Raw genomic sequence first — 21,773 nt, 5'->3', positions numbered from 1 at the left:
TTCCCGGCGAAGGCCTGGGCCATTCTCTCTCAAGTTGTTGCAAATGAGAGAGATGCAGCAAAGTTCACAATACAATGTGGACTGGATATGACTGATTCACTAGCAGATTGGTTGCATTGACGGTGGCCTTGAGGCGCCACTCCTGGTTTAGGGCATCTGGCTTTTCGGGAGATGCCCAATCCACCCTAATGGACATGCCATTGTGCGCACCCATCTCTTCAGAGACAAAGCAGACTCTGTGTTTGAGTGCTTTAAAGAGACGCAGGCTACTGCCAGGTCCTTGGGCCTCGCACCTGCCCCTCGCCCCCATGAGTCTGCTGTTCACCCTTTTCGGGGATACAAAGGGACACCCAACCACATCCGTTCCCCTCCAGCCACCGTGCTGTGCATGCTGCGTGCCTGGGGATGTGGGACCCAGCATCCTCGTGGATCAAGGAGCCAGCGGTCTAGGCTGTCCACCGCCCCCCTCCTCAGTGGCCTCCAAACCTTCCTAGTGCTTCCTCACCAGGGACCAGTTGGAGGCAGGAGTCGCCATCACCTTATCTGCTGGCAGTCCATTACGCCTTACAGGTGGGCTTTGCAAATAGTCCGAAGAGGCTACTCCCTCCCCTCCAAGACTATCCCTCCATCCATGCCACCATCCTATAATCGGAGGATCACCTGGCAGTTCTCCGCGAGGAGGTTACAGCTCTCTTGGCCAAGGGAGACATAGAGAAGGCTCCTGTGCCAGAATTAGGTCGTGGTTGTTATTCTCGCTATGTTAGTGCCCGAAAAGGACAAGGGCCTCCACCCTACCCTAGACCTTGGGTCCCTTAAGGTCTTCCTCAAGAAGGAAAAGTTCAGAATGCTCACTCTGGTTCAGGTTCGATCTGCCCTGGACCAAGGAGACTGAATTGAAGCGTTGGACTTGTAGGCCGCCTATTTCCATATTCCCGTCCTGATTGCCCACAGATGTTACTTGCGGTTCACGATAGGCAACAAGCATTTTCAGTTCACTGTGATTCCCTTTGGCATTGCCAGCGCCCCTCGGGAGTTCACCAAGGTGATGGTGGTGGATGCAGCTCATCTGCGCAGATCAGGGCTTCCTCTACCTTGACGACTTGCTGTTGAAAGTCATCCATCACCTCCAGAGTATGGTGGACCTCCTGCATTTGCTGGGGTTCACTATAAACGTGCTGAAGTCACACCTGACTCCCTCTCAAACGCTTCCTTTCATCCGAGCTGTTCTGGACACAGTGCACTTTCGGGCTTATTCTCCCGAGCGGTGAGTCCAGGATAATCGGGCAATGCTACCGATGTTTCAGCCTCAATTCTGGATTTCTGTGAGAATGACTCTGAGGCTGCTTGGCCTCATGGCCTCCTGCACCTTGCTGGTGACACATGCGAGATGGCATATGCGGGCTCTGCAGAGGTTTCTGAATTTCCAGTGGACCAATCATCAGGGGAATCTCTCCCACATGGTCCAGATCTGGAACTGCAGTGGTGGCTCTTGAACCGTAATTGGATCGGAGGAAAATCCCTCTACCTTCCCCAACCAGATCTTATGGTAGTGACAGATGCGTCACTACTGGGATGGGGTGGCCACATGGGAGAGGTGGAGATCAGAGGCGTCTGGTCTCCAGCGGAGTCCGGGCTCCACATCAATCTTCTAGAGCTCGGGGCAATCAGACTGTCATTGAAAGCATTTCTTCCCGCTATCAAAGGGAAAGTAGTGCAGCTGTTCACTGTAACACCACTGCCATGTGGTACTGCAAAAGCAGGGCTGGAACGTTGGGTAACTTCCCTGGTGGTTCAACGCCTGGGGGGCTCTCTGCACGCCAGTGCGGACAAACTCTGCCGACAGTGCCTGGTCGTTCACGAATGGGGTATCCATCTGGAGGTGGCTCAAGGTCTCTTTCAGCAGTGGGGAGAGCCTTGGATAGATCTGTTTTCCTCCACAGGGAACACACAATGTAAGCAGTTTTGTGCATTGGAATTTCCACGCTTTTCATCTCAAGTGGAGTTCAGGCCTCCTGTATGCCTTTCCGCCCATACAACTTTTGCCCAGAGTTCTCAAGAAGATCGAGAATGACCGGACCCAGGTAATCCTTGTGGCTTCAGACTGTGCACAAAGAGTCTAGTATCCCGAGCTATTGAGCATGGCCATCTATCCTCCAATCAGACTGCCCCTTCCTGAGGATCGCAGCAGCAGCAGGGGAGAGTTTTCCACCTGAGTCTGTCCAGTCTCTGCCTTCTTGTGTGGAGATTGAGCGGCAGCAGCTGACAGCTTTTGACCTTCCTCCCGAAGTAGGTAATGTTACCTTGTCAGCCAGACGTCCCTTCACCGAAACATTATACGCCTGTCGTTGTCTTAAATTTGTTCCATGGTGCACCGACATGCCTGTTGACCCCCTCTCTGCTCCTCTTTCAGAGGTCCTCTCGTTTATACTTTCTTTGGCCCAGCAGGGCTCAGCTTTGGGCACCCTCAATGGTTATTTTTCTGCTAACTCTGCATTTCTGAGGATATCTTCGTTTAAGCCTCCTGTTATTAATAGGTTCCTTAAGGGTCTTACCTACGTTTCCTCCATCACCATTCATTATGCCCCAGAGGGATTTGAATTTGGTTCTGCCATTTCTCATGTGTGCTCCTTTTGAGCGTCTTCACAATTATCCTCTCAGGCTTCTAACATTTTGAAACATCCTTCCTTGTGGCCATTACCTTTGCCCACAGGGTGAGCGAGCTGCAGGCATTGTCATCTAAGCCACCCTACCTTTCCATCTATTCTGACAAAGTGGTGCTTTGCACCAGGACTTCCTTTTTTGCCAAAAGTGGTCAGGCTGTTTTATCTAGACCAATCAATCACCTTGCCTACTTTATACGCACACCTGCATCCTTCTAAGGAAGAGGAAAGACTCCACCGCCTGGACCCAAAAACAGCATTGGCGTTCTGCCTTCATCGTACCAAAGAGTTCCAGGTGGATGATCAACTTTTTGTTGGGGATATGGGTGCAACGAAAGGCCAGGCAGTGCAGAAAAAACCCATCTCTAGAGGGGTCGTTCTCTGCATTAAATTGTGCTACGCATTGTGTAAGGAAATGCCTCCTTGGCATGGTTGCCCCCTGACTTTTTGCCTTTGCTGATGCTATGTTTACAATTGAAAGTGTGCTGAGGCCTGCTAACCAGGCCCCAGCACCAGTGTTCTTTCCCTAACCTGTACTGTTGTATCCACAATTGGCAGACCCTGGCATCCAGATAAGTCCCTTGTAACTGGTACTTCTATTACCAAGGGCCCTGATGCCAAGGAAGGTCTCTAAGGGCTGCAGCATGTCTTATGCCACCCTGGAGACCTCTCACTCAGCACAGACACACTGCTTACCAGCTTGTGTGTGCTAGTGAGGACAAAACGAGTAAGTCGACATGGCACTCCCCTCAGGGTGCCATGCCAGCCTCTCACTGCCTATGCAGTATAGGTAAGACACCCCTCTAGCAGGCCTTACAGCCCTAAGGCAGGGTGCACTATACCATAGGTGAGGGTACCAGTGCATGAGCATGGTACCCCTACAGTGTCTAAACAAAACCTTAGACATTGTAAGTGCAGGGTAGCCATAAGAGTATATGGTCTGGGAGTCTGTCAAACACGAACTCCACAGCACCATAATGGCTACACTGAAAACTGGGAAGTTTGGTATCAAACTTCTCAGCACAATAAATGCACACTGATGCCAGTGTACATTTTATTGTAAAATACACCACAGAGGGCACCTTAGAGGTGCCCCCTGAAACTTAACCGACTATCTGTGTAGGCTGACTAGTTTTAGCAGCCTGCCACAAACCGAGACATGTTGCTGGCCCCATGGGGAGAGTGCCTTTGTCACTCTGAGGCCAGTAACAAAGCCTGCACTGGGTGGAGATGCTAACACCTCTCCCAGGCAGGAATTGTCACACCTGGCGGTGAGCCTCAAAGGCTCACCTCCGTTGTGCCAACCCAGCAGGACACTCCAGCTAGTGGAGTTGCCCGCCCCCTCCGGCCCGGCCCCCACTTTTGGCGGCAAGGCCGGAGAAAATAATGAGAATAACAAGGAGGAGTCACTGGCCAGTCAGGACAGCCCCTAAGGTGTCCTGAGCTGAGGTGACTCTAACTTTTAGAAATCCTCCATCTTGCAGATGGAGGATTCCCCCAATAGGGTTAGGATTGTGACCCCCTCCCCTTGGGAGGAGGCACAAAGAGGGTGTACCCACCCTCAGGGCTAGTAGCCATTGGCTACTAACCCCCCAGACCTAAACACGCCCTTAAATTTAGTATTTAAGGGCTACCCTGAACCCTAGAAAATTAGATTCCTGCAACAAGAAGAAGGACTGCCCAGCTGAAAACCCCTGCAGCGGAAGACCAGAAGACGACAACTGCCTTGGCTCCAGAAACTCACCGGCCTGTCTCCTGCCTTCCAAAGATCCTGCTCCAGCGACGCCTTCCGAAGGGACCAGCGACCTCGACATCCTCTGAGGACTGCCCCTGCTTCGAAAAGACAAGAAACTCCCGAGGACAGCGGACCTGCTCCAAGAAAAGCTGCAACTTTGTTTCCAGCGGCTTTAAAGAACCCTGCAAGCTCCCCGCAAAAGGCGTGAGACTTGCAACACTGCACCCGGCGACCCCGACTCGGCTGGTGGCGATCCAACACCTCAGGAGGGACCCCAGGACTACTCTGATACTGTGAGTACCAAAACCTGTCCCCCCTGAGCCCCCACAGCGCCGCCTGCAGAGGGAATCCCGAGGCTTCCCCTGACCGCGACTCTTTGAATCCTAAGTCCCGACACCTGGGAGAGACCCTGCACCCGCAGCCCCCAGGACCTGAAGGACCGGACTTTCACTGGAGGAGTGACCCCCAGGAGTCCCTCTCCCTTGCCCAAGTGGAGGTTTCCCCGAGGAACCCCCCCCTTGCCTGCCTGCAGCGCTGAAGAGATCCCTAGATCTCCCATTGACTTCCATTACAAACCCGACGCTTGTTTCTACACTGCACCCGGCCGCCCCCGCGCTGCTGAGGGTGAAATTTCTGTGTGGACTTGTGTCCCCCCCGGTGCCCTACAAAACCCCCCTGGTCTGCCCTCCGAAGACGCGGGTACTTACCTGCAAGCAGACCGGAACCGGGGCACCCCCTTCTCTCCATTCTAGCCTATGTGTTTTGGGCACCACTTTGAACTCTGCACCTGACCGGCCCCGAGCTGCTGGTGTGGTGACTTTGGGGTTGCTCTGAACCCCCAACGGTGGGCTACCTTGGACCAAGAACTGAACCCTGTAAGTGTCTTACTTACCTGGTAAAACTAACAAATACTTACCTCCCCTAGGAACTGTGAAAATTGCACTAAGTGTCCACTTTTAAAATAGCTATTTGTGAATAACTTGAAAAGTATACATGCAATTTTGATGATTTGAAGTTCCTAAAGTACTTACCTGCAATACCTTTCGAATGAGCTATTACATGTAGAATTTGAACCTGTGGTTCTTAAAATAAACTAAGAAAAGATATTTTTCTATACAAAAACCTATTGGCTGGATTTGTCTCTGAGTGTGTGTACCTCATTTATTGTCTATGTGTATGTACAACAAATGCTTAACACTACTCCTTGGATAAGCCTACTGCTCGACCACACTACCACAAAATAGAGCATTAGTATTATCTCTTTTTACCACTATTTTACCTCTAAGGGGAACCCTTGGACTCTGTGCATGCTATTCCTTACTTTGAAATAGCACATACAGAGCCAACTTCCTACATTGGTGGATCAGCGGTGGGGTACAAGACTTTGCATTTGCTGGACTACTCAGCCAATACCTGATCACACGACAAATTCCAAAATTGTCATTAGAAATTGATTTTTGCAATTTGAAAAGTTTTCTAAATTCTTAAAAGACCTGCTAGGGCCTTGTGTTAGATCCTGTTTAGCATTTCTTTTAGAGTTTAAAAGTTTGTTAAAAATTTGAATTAGATTCTAGAACCAGTTTTAGTTTCTTAAAAAGTATTCCAACTTTTAGAAGCATAATGTCTAGCACAGATGTGAATGTGGTGGAACTCGACACCACACCTTACCTCCATCTACAGATGAGAGAGCTAAGGTCACTCTGTAAACTAAAGAAAATAGCAATGGGCCCCAAACCTACCAAAGTACAGCTCCAGGAGCTTTTGGCAGAGTTTGAAAAGGCCAACCCCTCTGAGGATGGCAACTCAGAGGATGAAGATAGTGACTTGGAGGGAAATTCCCCCCCTCCAGTCCTACTTAGGGAGAGCAGGGCTTCTCAAGCCCTGACTCCACAAATAATAGTCAGAGATGCTGGTTCCCTCACAGGAGGGACCAACAACTCTGAAATCACTGAGGATAACTCCAGTGAAGAGGACATCCAGTTAGCCAGGATGGCCAAAAGATTGGCTTTGGAAAGACAGATCCTAGCCATAGAGAGGGAAAGACAAGAGATGGGCCTAGGACCCATCAATGGTGGCAGCAACATAAATAGGGTCAGAGATTCTCCTGACATGTTGAAAATCCCCAAAGGGATTGTAACTAAATATGAAGATGGTGATGACATCACCAAATGGTTCACAGCTTTTGAGAGGGCTTGTGTAACCAGAAAAGTGAACAGATCTCACTGGGGTGCTCTCCTTTGGGAAATGTTCACAGGAAAGTGTAGGGATAGACTCCTCACACTCTCTGGACAAGATGCAGAATCTTATGACCTCATGAAGGGTACCCTGATTGAGGGCTTTGGATTCTCCACTGAGGAGTACAGGATTAGGTTCAGGGGGGCTCAAAAATCCTCGAGCCAGACCTGGGTTGACTTTGTTGACTACTCAGTGAAAACACTAGATGGTTGGATTCAAGGCAGTGGTGTAAGTAATTATGATGGGCTGTACAATTTATTTGTGAAAGAACACCTGTTAAGTAATTGTTTCAATGATAAACTGCATCAGCATCTGGTAGACCTAGGACCAATTTCTCCCCAAGAATTGGGAAAGAAGGCGGACCATTGGGTCAAGACAAGGGTGTCCAAGACTTCAACAGGGGGTGACCAAAAGAAAGGGGTCACAAAGACTCCCCAGCAGAAGGGTGATGAGACAACCAAAACTAAAAATAGTAAAGAGTCTTCTACAGGCCCCCAAAAACCTGCACAGGAGGGTGGGCCCAGAGCCTCTTCACAAAACAATGGGTACAAGGGTAAAAACTTTGATCCCAAAAAGGCCTGGTGTCATAGCTGTAAACAGCATGGACACCAAACTGGAGACAAGGCCTGTCCCAAGAAAGGTTCCACTCCAAACTCCCATCCAGGTAACACTGGTATGGCTAGTCTCCAAGTGGGATCAACAGTGTGCCCAGAGCAAATCAGGGTCCACACTGAAGCTACTCTAGTTTCTGAGGGTGGGGTGGATTTAGCCACACTAGCTGTCTGGCCGCCTAACATGCAAAAATACAGACAGCAACTCTTGATTAATGGGACTAGAATAGAGGGCCTGAGGGATACAGGTGCCAGTGTCACCATGGTGACAGAGAAACTGGTTTCCCCTGGCCAATACCTGACTGGAAAAACTTACACAGTCACCAACGCTGACAATCAGAGAAAAGTACATCCCATGGCAATGGTTACTTTAGAATGGGGAGGGGTCAATGGCCTGAAACAGGTGGTGGTCTCCTCAAATATCCCAGTGGACTGTCTGCTTGGAAATGACCTGGAGTCCTCAGCATGGGCTGAGGTAGAGCTAAAAACCCATGCAGCAATGCTGGGTATCCCTGAACTGGTGTGTGTGAAAACAAGAGCACAATGCAAGGCACAGGGTGAAAAAGTAGAGCTGGAGTCTGGAAAAATGGCCCAGCCTACCAAGAGAACAGGAAAGTCAGTTGGGAAACCAACTGCAACACAGCGAAAGAAAGGGAACCTCTCTTCTCAGGAAGAAGTTCTGCCCTCTGAGGGAACTGAGCCTTTGGAACTTGAACCTTATCAGGTTGAGCTCTTAGGCCCAGGGGGACCCTCAAGGGAAGAGCTGTGTAAGGGACAAGAAACCTGTCCCTCTCTTGAAGGCCTTAGGCAGCAAGCTGCTGAAGAGTCCAAAGGCAAGAAAAATGGAACACATAGGGTCTATTGGGAAGATGGGCTCCTGTACACTGAGGCCAGAGACCCCAAACCTGGTGCCACTAGGAGAGTGGTAGTGCCTCAGCTGTTCAGAGAGTTCATCCTAACATTGGCCCATGACATTCCCCTTGCTGGACATTTGGGACAAACCAAGACGTGGGAGAGGTTAGTCAACCACTTCTACTGGCCCAATATGTCCAACATGGTTAAGGAGTTTTGCCTCTCCTGCCCCACCTGTCAAGCCAGTGGTAAGACAGGTGGGCATCCAAAGGCCCCCCTCATTCCACTTCCTGTGGTGGGGGTGCCCTTTGAAAGAGTGGGTGTGGACATAGTTGGTCCACTGGAACCTCCCACAGCCTCAGGAAATATGTATATCCTGGTAGTAGTGGATCATGCTACCAGGTATCCTGAAGCTATTCCCCTTAGGTCGACTACTGCCCCTGCAGTAGCCAAGGCCCTCATTGGTATCTTTACCAGAGTGGGTTTCCCTAAGGAGGTGGTGTCTGACCGAGGTACCAACTTCATGTCAGCATACCTAAAGCACATGTGGAATGAGTGTGGAGTGACTTATAAATTCACTACACCTTACCATCCACAAACTAATGGCTTAGTTGAGAGATTCAACAAGACATTAAAGGGCATGATCATGGGGCTCCCAGAAAAACTCAAAAGGAGATGGGATGTCCTCCTGCCATGTCTGCTTTTCGCTTACAGGGAGGTACCACAGAAGGGAGTAGGGTTCTCACCCTTTGAACTTCTGTTTGGTCATCCTGTAAGGGGACCACTTGCCCTTGTTAAAGAAGGCTGGGAGAGACCTCTCCATGAGCCTAAACAGGACATAGTGGACTATGTACTTGGCCTTCGCTCTAGAATGGCAGAGTACATGGAAAAGGCAACCAAAAACCTTGAGGCCAGCCAACAACTCCAGAAGTTTTGGTATGACCAAAAGGCTGCACTGGTTGAGTTCCAACCAGGGCAGAAAGTCTGGGTTCTGGAGCCTGTGGCTCCCAGGGCACTCCAGGACAAATGGAGTGGCCCTTACCCAGTGCTAGAGAGGAAGAGTCAGGTCACCTACCTGGTGGACCTGGGCACAAGCAGGAGCCCCAAGAGGGTGATCCATGTGAACCGCCTTAAGCTCTTCCATGACAGGGCTGATGTGAATCTGTTAATGGTAACAGATGAGGATCAGGAGGCAGAGAGTGAACCTCTCCCTGATCTTCTGTCATCAGACCCAAAAGATGGCACAGTAGATGGAGTGATCTACTCAGACACCCTCTCTAGCCAACAGCAGGCTGATTGTAGGAGAGTCCTACAACAGTTTCCTGAGCTTTTCTCCCTAACCCCTGGTCAGACACACCTGTGTACCCATGATGTGGACACAGGAGACAGCATGCCTGTCAAGAACAAAATCTTCAGACAGTCTGACCATGTTAAGGAAAGCATCAAGGTGGAAGTCCACAAGATGCTGGAATTGGGAGTCATTGAGCGCTCTGACAGCCCCTGGGCTAGCCCAGTGGTCTTAGTCCCCAAACCTCACACCACAGATGGAAAGAAAGAGATGAGGTTTTGTGTGGACTACAGAGGGCTCAATTCTGTCACCAAGACAGATGCTCATCCAATTCCAAGAGCTGATGAGCTCATTGATAAATTAGGTGCTGCCAAATTTCTAAGTACCTTTGACTTGACAGCAGGGTACTGGCAAATAAAAATGGCACCTGGAGCAAAAGAAAAGACAGCATTCTCCACACCTGATGGGCATTATCAGTTTACTGTTATGCCCTTTGGTTTAAAGAATGCCCCTGCCACCTTCCAAAGGTTGGTGAATCAAGTCCTTGCTGGCTTGGAGTCCTTTAGCACAGCTTATCTTGATGATATTGCTGTCTTTAGCTCCACCTGGCAGGATCACCTGGTCCACCTGAGGAAGGTTTTGAAGGCTCTGCAATCTGCAGGCCTCTCTATCAAGGCATCCAAATGCCAGATAGGGCAGGGAACTGTGGTTTACTTGGGACACCTTGTAGGTGGAGGCCAAGTTCAGCCACTCCAACCCAAGATCCAGACTATTCTGGACTGGGTAGCTCCAAAAACCCAGACTCAAGTCAGGGCATTCCTTGGCTTGACTGGGTACTACAGGAGGTTTGTGAAGGGATATGGATCCATTGTGACAGCCCTCACTGAGCTCACCTCCAAGAAAATGCCCAAGAAAGTGAACTGGACTGTGGACTGCCAACAGGCCTTTGACACCCTGAAACAGGCAATGTGCTCAGCACCAGTTCTCAAAGCTCCAGATTATTCTAAGCAGTTCATTGTGCAGACTGATGCCTCTGAACATGGGATAGGGGCAGTTTTGTCCCAAACAAATGATGATGGCCTTGACCAGCCTGTTGCTTTCATTAGCAGGAGGTTACTCCCCAGGGAGCAGCGTTGGAGTGCCATTGAGAGGGAGGCCTTTGCTGTGGTTTGGTCCCTGAAGAAGCTGAGACCATACCTCTTTGGGACTCACTTCCTAGTTCAAACTGACCACAGACCTCTCAAATGGCTGATGCAAATGAAAGGTGAAAATCCTAAACTGTTGAGGTGGTCCATCTCCCTACAGGGAATGGACTTTATAGTGGAACACAGACCTGGGACTGCCCATGCCAATGCAGATGGCCTTTCCAGGTTCTTCCACTTAGAAAATGAAGACTCTCTTGGGAAAGGTTAGTCTCATCCTCTTTCGTTTGGGGGGGGGTTGTGTAAGGAAATGCCTCCTTGGCATGGTTGCCCCCTGACTTTTTGCCTTTGCTGATGCTATGTTTACAATTGAAAGTGTGCTGAGGCCTGCTAACCAGGCCCCAGCACCAGTGTTCTTTCCCTAACCTGTACTGTTGTATCCACAATTGGCAGACCCTGGCATCCAGATAAGTCCCTTGTAACTGGTACTTCTATTACCAAGGGCCCTGATGCCAAGGAAGGTCTCTAAGGGCTGCAGCATGTCTTATGCCACCCTGGAGACCTCTCACTCAGCACAGACACACTGCTTACCAGCTTGTGTGTGCTAGTGAGGACAAAACGAGTAAGTCGACATGGCACTCCCCTCAGGGTGCCATGCCAGCCTCTCACTGCCTATGCAGTATAGGTAAGACACCCCTCTAGCAGGCCTTACAGCCCTAAGGCAGGGTGCACTATACCATAGGTGAGGGTACCAGTGCATGAGCATGGTACCCCTACAGTGTCTAAACAAAACCTTAGACATTGTAAGTGCAGGGTAGCCATAAGAGTATATGGTCTGGGAGTCTGTCAAACACGAACTCCACAGCACCATAATGGCTACACTGAAAACTGGGAAGTTTGGTATCAAACTTCTCAGCACAATAAATGCACACTGATGCCAGTGTACATTTTATTGTAAAATACACCACAGAGGGCACCTTAGAGGTGCCCCCTGAAACTTAACCGACTATCTGTGTAGGCTGACTAGTTTTAGCAGCCTGCCACAAACCGAGACATGTTGCTGGCCCCATGGGGAGAGTGCCTTTGTCACTCTGAGGCCAGTAACAAAGCCTGCACTGGGTGGAGATGCTAACACCTCTCCCAGGCAGGAATTGTCACACCTGGCGGTGAGCCTCAAAGGCTCACCTCCGTTGTGCCAACCCAGCAGGACACTCCAGCTAGTGGAGTTGCCCGCCCCCTCCGGCCCGGCCCCCACTTTTGGCGGCAAGGCCGGAGAAAATAATGAGAATAACAAGGAGGAGTCACTGGCCAGTCAGGACAGCCCCTAAGGTGTCCTGAGCTGAGGTGACTCTAACTTTTAGAAATCCTCCATCTTGCAGATGGAGGATTCCCCCAATAGGGTTAGGATTGTGACCCCCTCCCCTTGGGAGGAGGCACAAAGAGGGTGTACCCACCCTCAGGGCTAGTAGCCATTGGCTACTAACCCCCCAGACCTAAACACGCCCTTAAATTTAGTATTTAAGGGCTACCCTGAACCCTAGAAAATTAGATTCCTGCAACAAGAAGAAGGACTGCCCAGCTGAAAACCCCTGCAGCGGAAGACCAGAAGACGACAACTGCCTTGGCTCCAGAAACTCACCAGCCTGTCTCCTGCCTTCCAAAGATCCTGCTCCAGCGACGCCTTCCGAAGGGACCAGCGACCTCGACATCCTCTGAGGACTGCCCCTGCTTCGAAAAGACAAGAAACTCCCGAGGACAGCGGACCTGCTCCAAGAAAAGCTGCAACTTTGTTTCCAGCGGCTTTAAAGAACCCTGCAAGCTCCCCGCAAAAGGCGTGAGACTTGCAACACTGCACCCGGCGACCCCGACTCGGCTGGTGGCGATCCAACACCTCAGGAGGGACCCCAGGACTACTCTGATACTGTGAGTACCAAAACCTGTCCCCCCTGAGCCCCCACAGCGCCGCCTGCAGAGGGAATCCCGAGGCTTCCCCTGACCGCGACTCTTTGAATCCTAAGTCCCGACACCTGGGAGAGACCCTGCACCCGCAGCCCCCAGGACCTGAAGGACCGGACTTTCACTGGAGGAGTGACCCCCAGGAGTCCCTCTCCCTTGCCCAAGTGGAGGTTTCCCCGAGGAACCCCCCCCTTGCCTGCCTGCAGCGCTGAAGAGATCCCTAGATCTCCCATTGACTTCCATTACAAACCCGACGCTTGTTTCTACACTGCACCCGGCCGCCCCCGCGCTGCTGAGGGTGAAATTTCTGTGTGGACTTGTGTCCCCCCCGGTGCCCTACAAAACCCCCCTGGTCTGCCCTCCGAAGACGCGGGTACTTACCTGCAAGCAGACCGGAACCGGGGCACCCCCTTCTCTCCATTCTAGCCTATGTGTTTTGGGCACCACTTTGAACTCTGCACCTGACCGGCCCCGAGCTGCTGGTGTGGTGACTTTGGGGTTGCTCTGAACCCCCAACGGTGGGCTACCTTGGACCAAGAACTGAACCCTGTAAGTGTCTTACTTACCTGGTAAAACTAACAAATACTTACCTCCCCTAGGAACTGTGAAAATTGCACTAAGTGTCCACTTTTAAAATAGCTATTTGTGAATAACTTGAAAAGTATACATGCAATTTTGATGATTTGAAGTTCCTAAAGTACTTACCTGCAATACCTTTCGAATGAGCTATTACATGTAGAATTTGAACCTGTGGTTCTTAAAATAAACTAAGAAAAGATATTTTTCTATACAAAAACCTATTGGCTGGATTTGTCTCTGAGTGTGTGTACCTCATTTATTGTCTATGTGTATGTACAACAAATGCTTAACACTACTCCTTGGATAAGCCTACTGCTCGACCACACTACCACAAAATAGAGCATTAGTATTATCTCTTTTTACCACTATTTTACCTCTAAGGGGAACCCTTGGACTCTGTGCATGCTATTCCTTACTTTGAAATAGCACATACAGAGCCAACTTCCTACACATTGGCTGAAAAGCAACCCCCTGAGGGTTTGCATGCTCACTCTACCAGAGGGACAGTCCTGTACATCTGTAGGGCAGCAACGTGGGCATACTTGCACACGTTTACCAATCGCTACATTAACCAAGCACTACTTCCTGGACAGTCTGGTCCGAAAGGATGGGTACTTTGCCCGTTTGGTCCTGCAGGACTAGCTAGCATGATGTTGGTTGGCAGACCCTCCTCCGGGGATGGTATTGCTTGGGTATCTATTCTAAGATAAGGAATCTGCAACTAAAAGTCTCTGTCAGATGAACAAGTTACTTACCTTTGGTAATGCCTTATCTGGTAGGGACATTCTAGTTGCAGATTCCTTACCGACCCACACATCCTCCCCACTCTGCGAACTGATTTCTACGGACAGGGACTTACCTTTCAGGGCCCTAGTTTTCATGCACCAGTGGTCAGTGTTCTTCCTGGCTCCACGCTTCTGGCGTGGAAAGTTGTAAAAAAAAAAAAAAACTCAGCGCACCAGGGCGGCACCTAGATAGGTTCCATTACGACATATCTGGCACCCACGTTGCCAGCGACGGGCGGGGAGCCGACCAACGCCACCTGACGGCGCGCAGGAGTACTGCTCGAGAAACATCTGTGCATCCATACTGACACCTGGGGACAATTTTAAGGTAGGGAATCTGCAACTAGAATGTGTCTCTACCGGATAAGGCGTTACTGAAGGTAAGTAACTTGTTCCATAAGGCTATAGTATGTGGTTCAAAAATGCATCCCTGGCATGGAAAGTTAAATACCACTTTTGCACTGCAACACCTGTTGTCTCATCCACCACAGTCACAGGGAAAATGTGGCTACAGGCCTATCCTGTGTGGCTTAACAGCAGTTGCATAAACCCTGATGCACAGACTTGCCAAAATCACCATCTTGACAGGTAGGAAAACCAGTTTTAAATATTAAATATGAAATAAGTCATCACTTGCATCACCTTGCTTGCCCACGAGTAGAGTGCATAACATTTAAGAGTGGAACATGTCTGACATTAGAATGACCTGTCCTCCCAGTGACAACAACATTGTCACTGTTCCGATCGCAGCTGACATAAAAAACGTCAAAGTATAGATCTATAACGTTTTTAAACATACCAGGTGTAGACTCCATTTAAAGACTTATTTTTAGATTTAATAAAAATCAAATGTAATGGTGATGTTGACTTTTTATTAAATATATGGGAAATATAACTTACAGACAATTACTTTTCCACCTGCCTGAAGCTCTTTGGGGCTGATTTGCATTATCTCTCAAGTAACTGCCCAGCCTGTGCTAGCCGGAAGTATGAAAGATGTGTGAAAACTGCTCCATAATAGAGATAATTACTTGGGAGTAGGGAGGTGCTTTCTTCCGAACCCAGTTGGAGAGGGCTCAGGAAAATTAACTTCAGAGGACTTGACCTGTAACAAGCACATATTAAGGGACCCTTGGAAATCCCCAGTATTTGTCCCCATAGGCAGACTGGCATCAAAACCATTGGGAGGAAAGCTACTGCCCGAACCAGTTTTGAGTGACCACAGAGGAGGGTAACCATGGCCACACCTCTGGGTGGGCATTCAGGATCTGCACAAGGGGAGAGAAGGGTTTTCCCTATCTTGGATTTTGAGAGGTATTGGCATTGTGGAATTGTCTGTAGTATTGCAAACAGGAACCACTGAAACAGTGGGTAGCATTGGCCCAGGGAATGTTTACCTTGTTTGTTATGGAGTGCCTAGGTGTCACTCCCCACCCACTCGCTGGTGCCAGGCATAAATGTGGCACCACAAAGCAGCTCTGCAGAACTCTGGATGAAGAGAAAAGGGCTGGACCCGTTGCCTGTGTGCCTGAGAAGAGCCCTGAAGAACTGGACCTAGGACAAAGAAGTGGACTCTAAGGGACAGTTGGCTGGCCACCTATATGGCTCCAGGGACAAACCACTATTACAACAGACATGTTCACTTCAGGTGGCTGCTGACCAGTGGCAACTGGAACATGGACTGTACTTTTCCCTATCTAGCACCCTGAGAGTCTCTAGGTACCCCCGTGAGGTCCTTATGGAGGGTGGTAGAGTGTACTCCTGTGGTTGTTTCACCCACTTAATGTTAAACCTTATTTTTGCACAGTCTCAGCCAGCAATGACTACACTCGGGCACAGCTGCATCCTTTTCATCCACCCTTTTCTATGATTTTCAGACCTTGGACCACTTGACATCAAGCCTTCACCTACGTGTCAGTGTGCCCTATGCCACACTACCCTATTTTAAGGTTGAGACTCACAAAGGCAGGGTGACTTTGAGTTCACAGGAAGAAAAACATTGCATGTTCTACTTTCTGGGTCAAGGCCGCTTGATAAGGCCCACAAGGCTAAAGTCTATTGCATAATCTACACCCCCACACAGAAATTGTCAAGCGTTAATGAACAGCAACTATCCACAGAAACAGACCTAAATGTAACCTTTCAGTGTGTGTTCCTGAGAGCCCCAACATTTGGAAATTCGAGCAGACTGCTGGGATTAAATTAAGAAGCCTGCGGTTCTAGAAATTCCATTGACTTCAAACTTAGCAGAAAAGTGATAGTGAAAATGCAGGGAACATGGGAGCCAGCAAAAGTGACAAAGATACCATGACAATTGGACCAAATAAATGGAAACCCAAATAGAATAAGAGCAGATTAATTAAAGTAAAGTGGAAAGAATAGATAACTAAACAAAATTTAGGGGGTGCAGTAAAGAAAACCCATTTTCCATATTACGTTTTTTTGCAACAAGTAACCCATGATCCTGTATTCTAAAAGGAAAAGCAAACTTATAGTCATAGACATAAAAACACACTTTAGTTCTAGAGCAAGTGTAGGAGGAAAAATACATTGTAAAAGTAAGAGGAGCACTAGAACACCTTTGGATAGAGAAAAAGAAAGTGAACAGGAAGTGTGTTCTTCCACGATATCAGACATGACCATACTGATCATTTTCTGAGCAGTCAAGCAAACACCTTATTAAGATAGATTGTAGCTCAGTTATCCATTGAAACGCCAGGTTGCTGGATTCATGTTAGACTGTTTTGGGAATATTATTAATTAATTTAATCTAGTCCTCTTTGACCTGCGGTTGATACCCCTCTGATAGAAAACAAAGGACAACACACCATGTTAAAAGCTGGTGACAAATCTAGAGGTACAAGACTGCTAGAATGCTTCTGGTGACATTGAACTGGGTTAATGTTGAAAGATGAGCCTGTATGATAACATTCTTCCTGCATAAAGCTTTATTTTTAACGTCACTTTCTACAAAGTGGGCTAGGTACATCAGGGTGGCATATTTGCACCAACTGTATGACACGAGAGTTAAATGACATAGGAGGCAGATGATGACCTTACAAAGTTCGTCTGTCCATGGAAAATTGATGATGACTGGCAGTTTGTGGGACCTGATAAGCACACACATCCACATCTCTTTTGGTATGGCCACAGTGCAACTGGGAGCTAAGATCAGTGGATCCTCTGGTCCTGGTGCAAATGCTGCTATCCCCTCGGTACCTCCTGCACCCAGTCACAAGCCCCTGCTCCTCACTATGGCAAATCATGCTACGGTACTCTTTTCTCTCGCATGATGCATTCACGTCCAATGGATCGAAGGGCGCATTTGATTTGATGCCTTATGTAAGGGCTGAAGCAACATTTGTTTTGGAGCACACCAGGGCTTAACCACCCTGGCCTCCTGATTCAATACAGAGGCATGCTGGGACAGCCAAGATGCTGGCATGCTGCCGCAGCCATCTGGACTGGTGCTGAGTGCACAGGCAGGCTGAGCGGACTGAGCGCAGTGTATGGTCCACCCACAATTACCACACCCAGCAGAATAATTATTCGGCAATGAAAGGTAGGTTTGGCTCTGACTTTGAAGAATCTGTGAGTCCGTCTCTTGGTATGCTTGTGCACTGGCAAACACGGTCATTGGCGGCCTTCACCAGACTTCACTGTCTTGAACAGCAGCAACAATTAAGCCCTTGCCAGAAATGTAATCTGCATGTCACAGGTATGACTGTTCTTTACATAGTTCCTAAATATTTAGTGCGAAAACTGTTGAGTTAAATAATAGTAACTTCTGTCCTTTTCCCCTAGAAACTGCAAGACTTTGTCTGATACACTGTGTATAAGGATGGCTCATTTTCAACCTAAATAAAGGGTTCTGATTTGGAAAAAGCTTAAACCTGACTTTTTGCCTGGTCCATCTGAATACACTACTTTCTTGAATGGAGACATCTTTTGGGCTAAGTGTCATAGTCTAGAGGTTTAGATCTGCAGTTCTTAACCTGGAATCCGAGGACTCCTGTGAATTCACAACAACTTCTCAGGGGATCTGCAGCTGTTAAGAAAATTTAAATAAACTTTAGCAGGTTAACAACATATGTATACATAATAAAACAGAATTTAAAATTGACGTTATTAGACTCCTCTGTAAGTGTGAAGGAATTTCAAATTTGAGGCTAAAATATAGTTGGTATCCTTTGCTTGGTTTGTAGGAGCAGAGCAAGTACATCAACATAATCTAGAGTAGACAATTGGTGGCCTCACTAGTATGCACCCAGAAAAAGAGAGCATGGATTAGGACCAAAAGAACAATGTGACAAGCTAGAGTATAGCATGTCTTTTGGACTTTTAGAAACAAAACCACATTTGAAAAGCTCCAGCTACATTGAAATTTAGGAGCTTCAGCATGGACGATCCAGATGAGAATGAACATGTGCAAAGCAGAACCACCTTTCCAGGACACGCATACAAACAACCAATCCCACCGTCTCTCTCGGTCGCCATCAGCTACAAAAGAAAACTCCTGAAGGTTCTGGAGGGAACAATATTTTGCTTTCTGTTACAGTCGTGAGCCTGGAATATCCTTAGTATGGGGAATAATGTTGCCATAACCGATGTTACCTGACAGAAGCAATGTGCTGTGGTGGTGGGAGTTTGATCTTAGGTGCCTGGTAGGAAGGTATGGAAGGAACAAATAATCGGATGTAGCACACAGCTGTAGTCTGTGAAGATTTGCGTACAAGGGGGTAAAGGATTTTGACAGCAATCTTGTGTTTACAGGCAGCTATTGGAGATTTTTAAGCCACGCAATTCCGGTCGCAAAATCCCTCAAATTCCATGGCATTTTTGTATGTGTTGGCGGAATTCATGAACTTAGCATCCGTTCTGTTTTTGAGATTATGAATGTATGTATCAGCATGTGTACGATAGCCAACACTGTAGATATCAACGACTGCTGGAAGGGGAGCCAGGCATGTGTTAAAGAGAGTCGATTAGGTGGATGATGCTTGGGGCATACTTAGAGATCAGATGAGTATTCTGATAGAAGGTGATGAGTGTGATGGAAGCAGTCTGAAAGGAATAATCAAAACCTGCAGTTCTTAATTTTTTGATTTTCTGATCTTCGCTGAATCACTTAGGGAGCCCAGCCTAAGCAATTCTTACTATTTGAGGCCCAAAACAATACACACAAAAAAGTATACATCAAATACACAAATTATTAAATATTTCACTTAAATCGCAAACAAAAACAAAAAATACAAACATTGAAAATTTAATTTCAATGCTGCTGGAGCTTTTCAAATTTGTATTTGTTTCTAAAAGTCCAAGAGATATGCTATACTCTACCGTATTAAATTGTTCTTTTGGTCCTAACCCATGATCTCTTTTTGTGGCTGCATACTTTGATGCAAGAATAAAACTATCCCTCCGCCTCCCTCTGTCCACATCTTTCTTTCTTTCTATACTTTTGCATTTTTGTTCCATCCCTCTTCCCCTCCCTTACCTACACTGCCTACCTCTACCTCGTTCCTGCCTCTCCCATTTCTTTCTTTCTTTCTTCCCCCTTGCTTTGCCCCACAAGATACATCCTTCCTTTCATTCTTGGTGTATAGGTATACCAATTCATGTTCAATACCATATTGTAAGTTTGTATTTGGATATTGTAGGCACCCTTTTTTTTATTTATTCGGATCATATGTTTTATTTTTTAATAGGCTGCAATGCATTTCTGTGGCATGCTGTGAAACCGTGACTAAGTATAGTTCGACATCTGTGAAATTGTAGACATCTGATAAACAAATATGTTACTGTGTAATTTATGTGTATTTTAGAGTCGGACGACTAAATGTATGTCTCATCATCACTTGCAGTTACTAATCCTGACTTCAAGGCAGGTGTGATGGCCTTGGCTAATCTCCTCCAGATTCAGCGCCATGATGACTACTTGATATTGTTGAAGGTTGGTAGTTTGTGTTGTTACTTTGATTTATTTGTTGTGCTTAGTGAGGTCCAGTCTTTCAGGAAACTACGGGTGGCCTTCCTCTTCTAATCTTACATCTTGTGAACTCCTGGTTGCCTTTCACTGCCACCTACTCCTACCAGTACACCCACCTGAACAGAGTTCAACAAGCGCAGTTAACCGCCAGTTAATCCATCTCTGCCTCCCAAAGATCTTCCTTGTGCTCTGTTAAAAACTCCATTATGTAGTCTGCATTGTTTAATTATCAATTTTTGTAATTTATTTTCACTATAATTATTTTTTAATTATTCAGTTTCAAGAGATCTTGATATCACCGTTCTCAGTCATAATCGGCATATACACAAGTGTATATGCCCATACATGTGCCAACACACCCGTAGACTACTGTTGAATCTGGCCATTTTATTTCAGCTAAAATACCCGTATTGTACATGCCACATTGTTTTAGTTTAAATAACCATATTGTGCATAACCTTGCAAACACCTGCCTAGGCATGGTATTAGGGGGACCTTCTCTCACATTCCCAACTCCCCCACATTTTAGTCCTTTTCCTGGGACATCCACTCCTCACATATTACCTTTTCTGCCACCATCCACCAATCTGTGTTGTTGTACCAGTCATCGAACATCTGAGAGGGGAATGAGGTTGAAAATTGAGCTACATCCTTACACTTCTATAACATCCCTTTTGGCTACCACCAAAACCCTCATAATAGAAAGGTGTATCATATATTGAGCAGAGGAGTTTCTCACATGCCTAACATCACCATCCTAGGTTCTACTTCTGGTGGTATATCCTGCATCACCGACAAATGATCCATCACCCTTCCCGCCCCCCCCCCCCCCCCCCCCCCAAAAAAAACCGTAACTAAGGCAGTCCCGCAGTATATAAAGAAACATATCCTCCTGCCCACACAGCTAAAGACATAGGGTCTTTTCACCATCTGTTTTCTTGCGTAGTAGACACAATGCAATGGTTGGTTGTGTGTAGTGGACATCATGCATATTGGAGACAAAAGCAGTTGGTTGAACCAATTCAAATCCAGCCCATATAACCCTGAAAGGGGAAACCCTCAGGCCTCTTTGCAATCTGCATCTTCTTCCTGTTTGTGATCTACTTACCACTTGTCCTTCAACTTTCAATGATCATCTGGAGCATTCTTCATTATGGTTGTATGATTTTGTTCTTGAGTTTTGAATAAACTAACCAATATTTAAGGGGAGAGCTGTCGTGTATCTCCAATAAGTCCAGTGTATGTTTAAAATTGAATATGATATGGCAGAATTTACAATGTTTAAAAGCTTTTGCATGCATTCCCTTACCAGACGTCACCCAATTTTGACATCCCTGTTGTGTCCCATTTCATGAACCCTTTCAATCGTCTCACGCCCTTCTTTATAATGCTGCCCCACAATGGAGTTTCATATGTTAGGTTTCTGTTCCCTTTCCACTCCACTGACTGGTGAGCCACCCTCCTGGGCTTCAACATCCCCTGCATGATCTTTGGTAGATCCTCAGTCTTATTTTTCCAGAGCTTGCTGAAAACAATCTGACCCCCATTACAAATGATGCACTGTGAACAGGTTGCTCTACCATCTGCTCAAAACTCCAGTCATTTAACACTGCGCTGAAAGGCCCAATAAAGCCATGTCTGGCCGTGCAATCCCCTATGTCATATAGTCCCCGACACAGCTTCCTGAGGATTTTCCTGGAGGCTTACCCATCCCACAGCAAGGCACAAAGTAAACAATATTTACTGAAAACATCAGGAAACCAGAAACCTAAGCAATGCAACCATGTTACATAGTGCTGCTCGCCCACTCAGCCACAAATGTAGAGCCCTCCAGGTTGAGTTATCCATGTGTAAAACAGAGTGCAATAAACATATGTTCCCCCTCAACTGGACTTGACCTTGTTTGCCCATAGTTGTTAACAATCTGGAGTGCCCCTGATA

The 21,773-nt window shown here is 47.4% G+C and overlaps 1 protein-coding gene across 2 annotated transcripts in view; it reads left to right on the top strand.

Moving 5' to 3' along the window:
- RTRAF (RNA transcription, translation and transport factor) overlaps window positions 1–21,773 on the top strand; it is a 92,077-nt gene that overhangs the window by 48,467 nt on the left and 21,837 nt on the right. For both annotated transcript variants that reach the window (XM_069208634.1, XM_069208635.1), the window contains exon 5: window positions 19,708–19,796. In XM_069208634.1, the coding sequence (XP_069064735.1) occupies window positions 19,708–19,796 (89 nt within the window). The remainder of the gene's footprint in view (window positions 1–19,707; window positions 19,797–21,773) is intronic.

This window comes from Pleurodeles waltl, chromosome 9, assembly GCF_031143425.1.
Source record: "Pleurodeles waltl isolate 20211129_DDA chromosome 9, aPleWal1.hap1.20221129, whole genome shotgun sequence".
In the NCBI taxonomy this organism is placed as follows: Eukaryota; Metazoa; Chordata; class Amphibia; order Caudata; family Salamandridae; genus Pleurodeles; species Pleurodeles waltl.
This window is presented reverse-complemented; position numbering and strand designations above follow the sequence as displayed.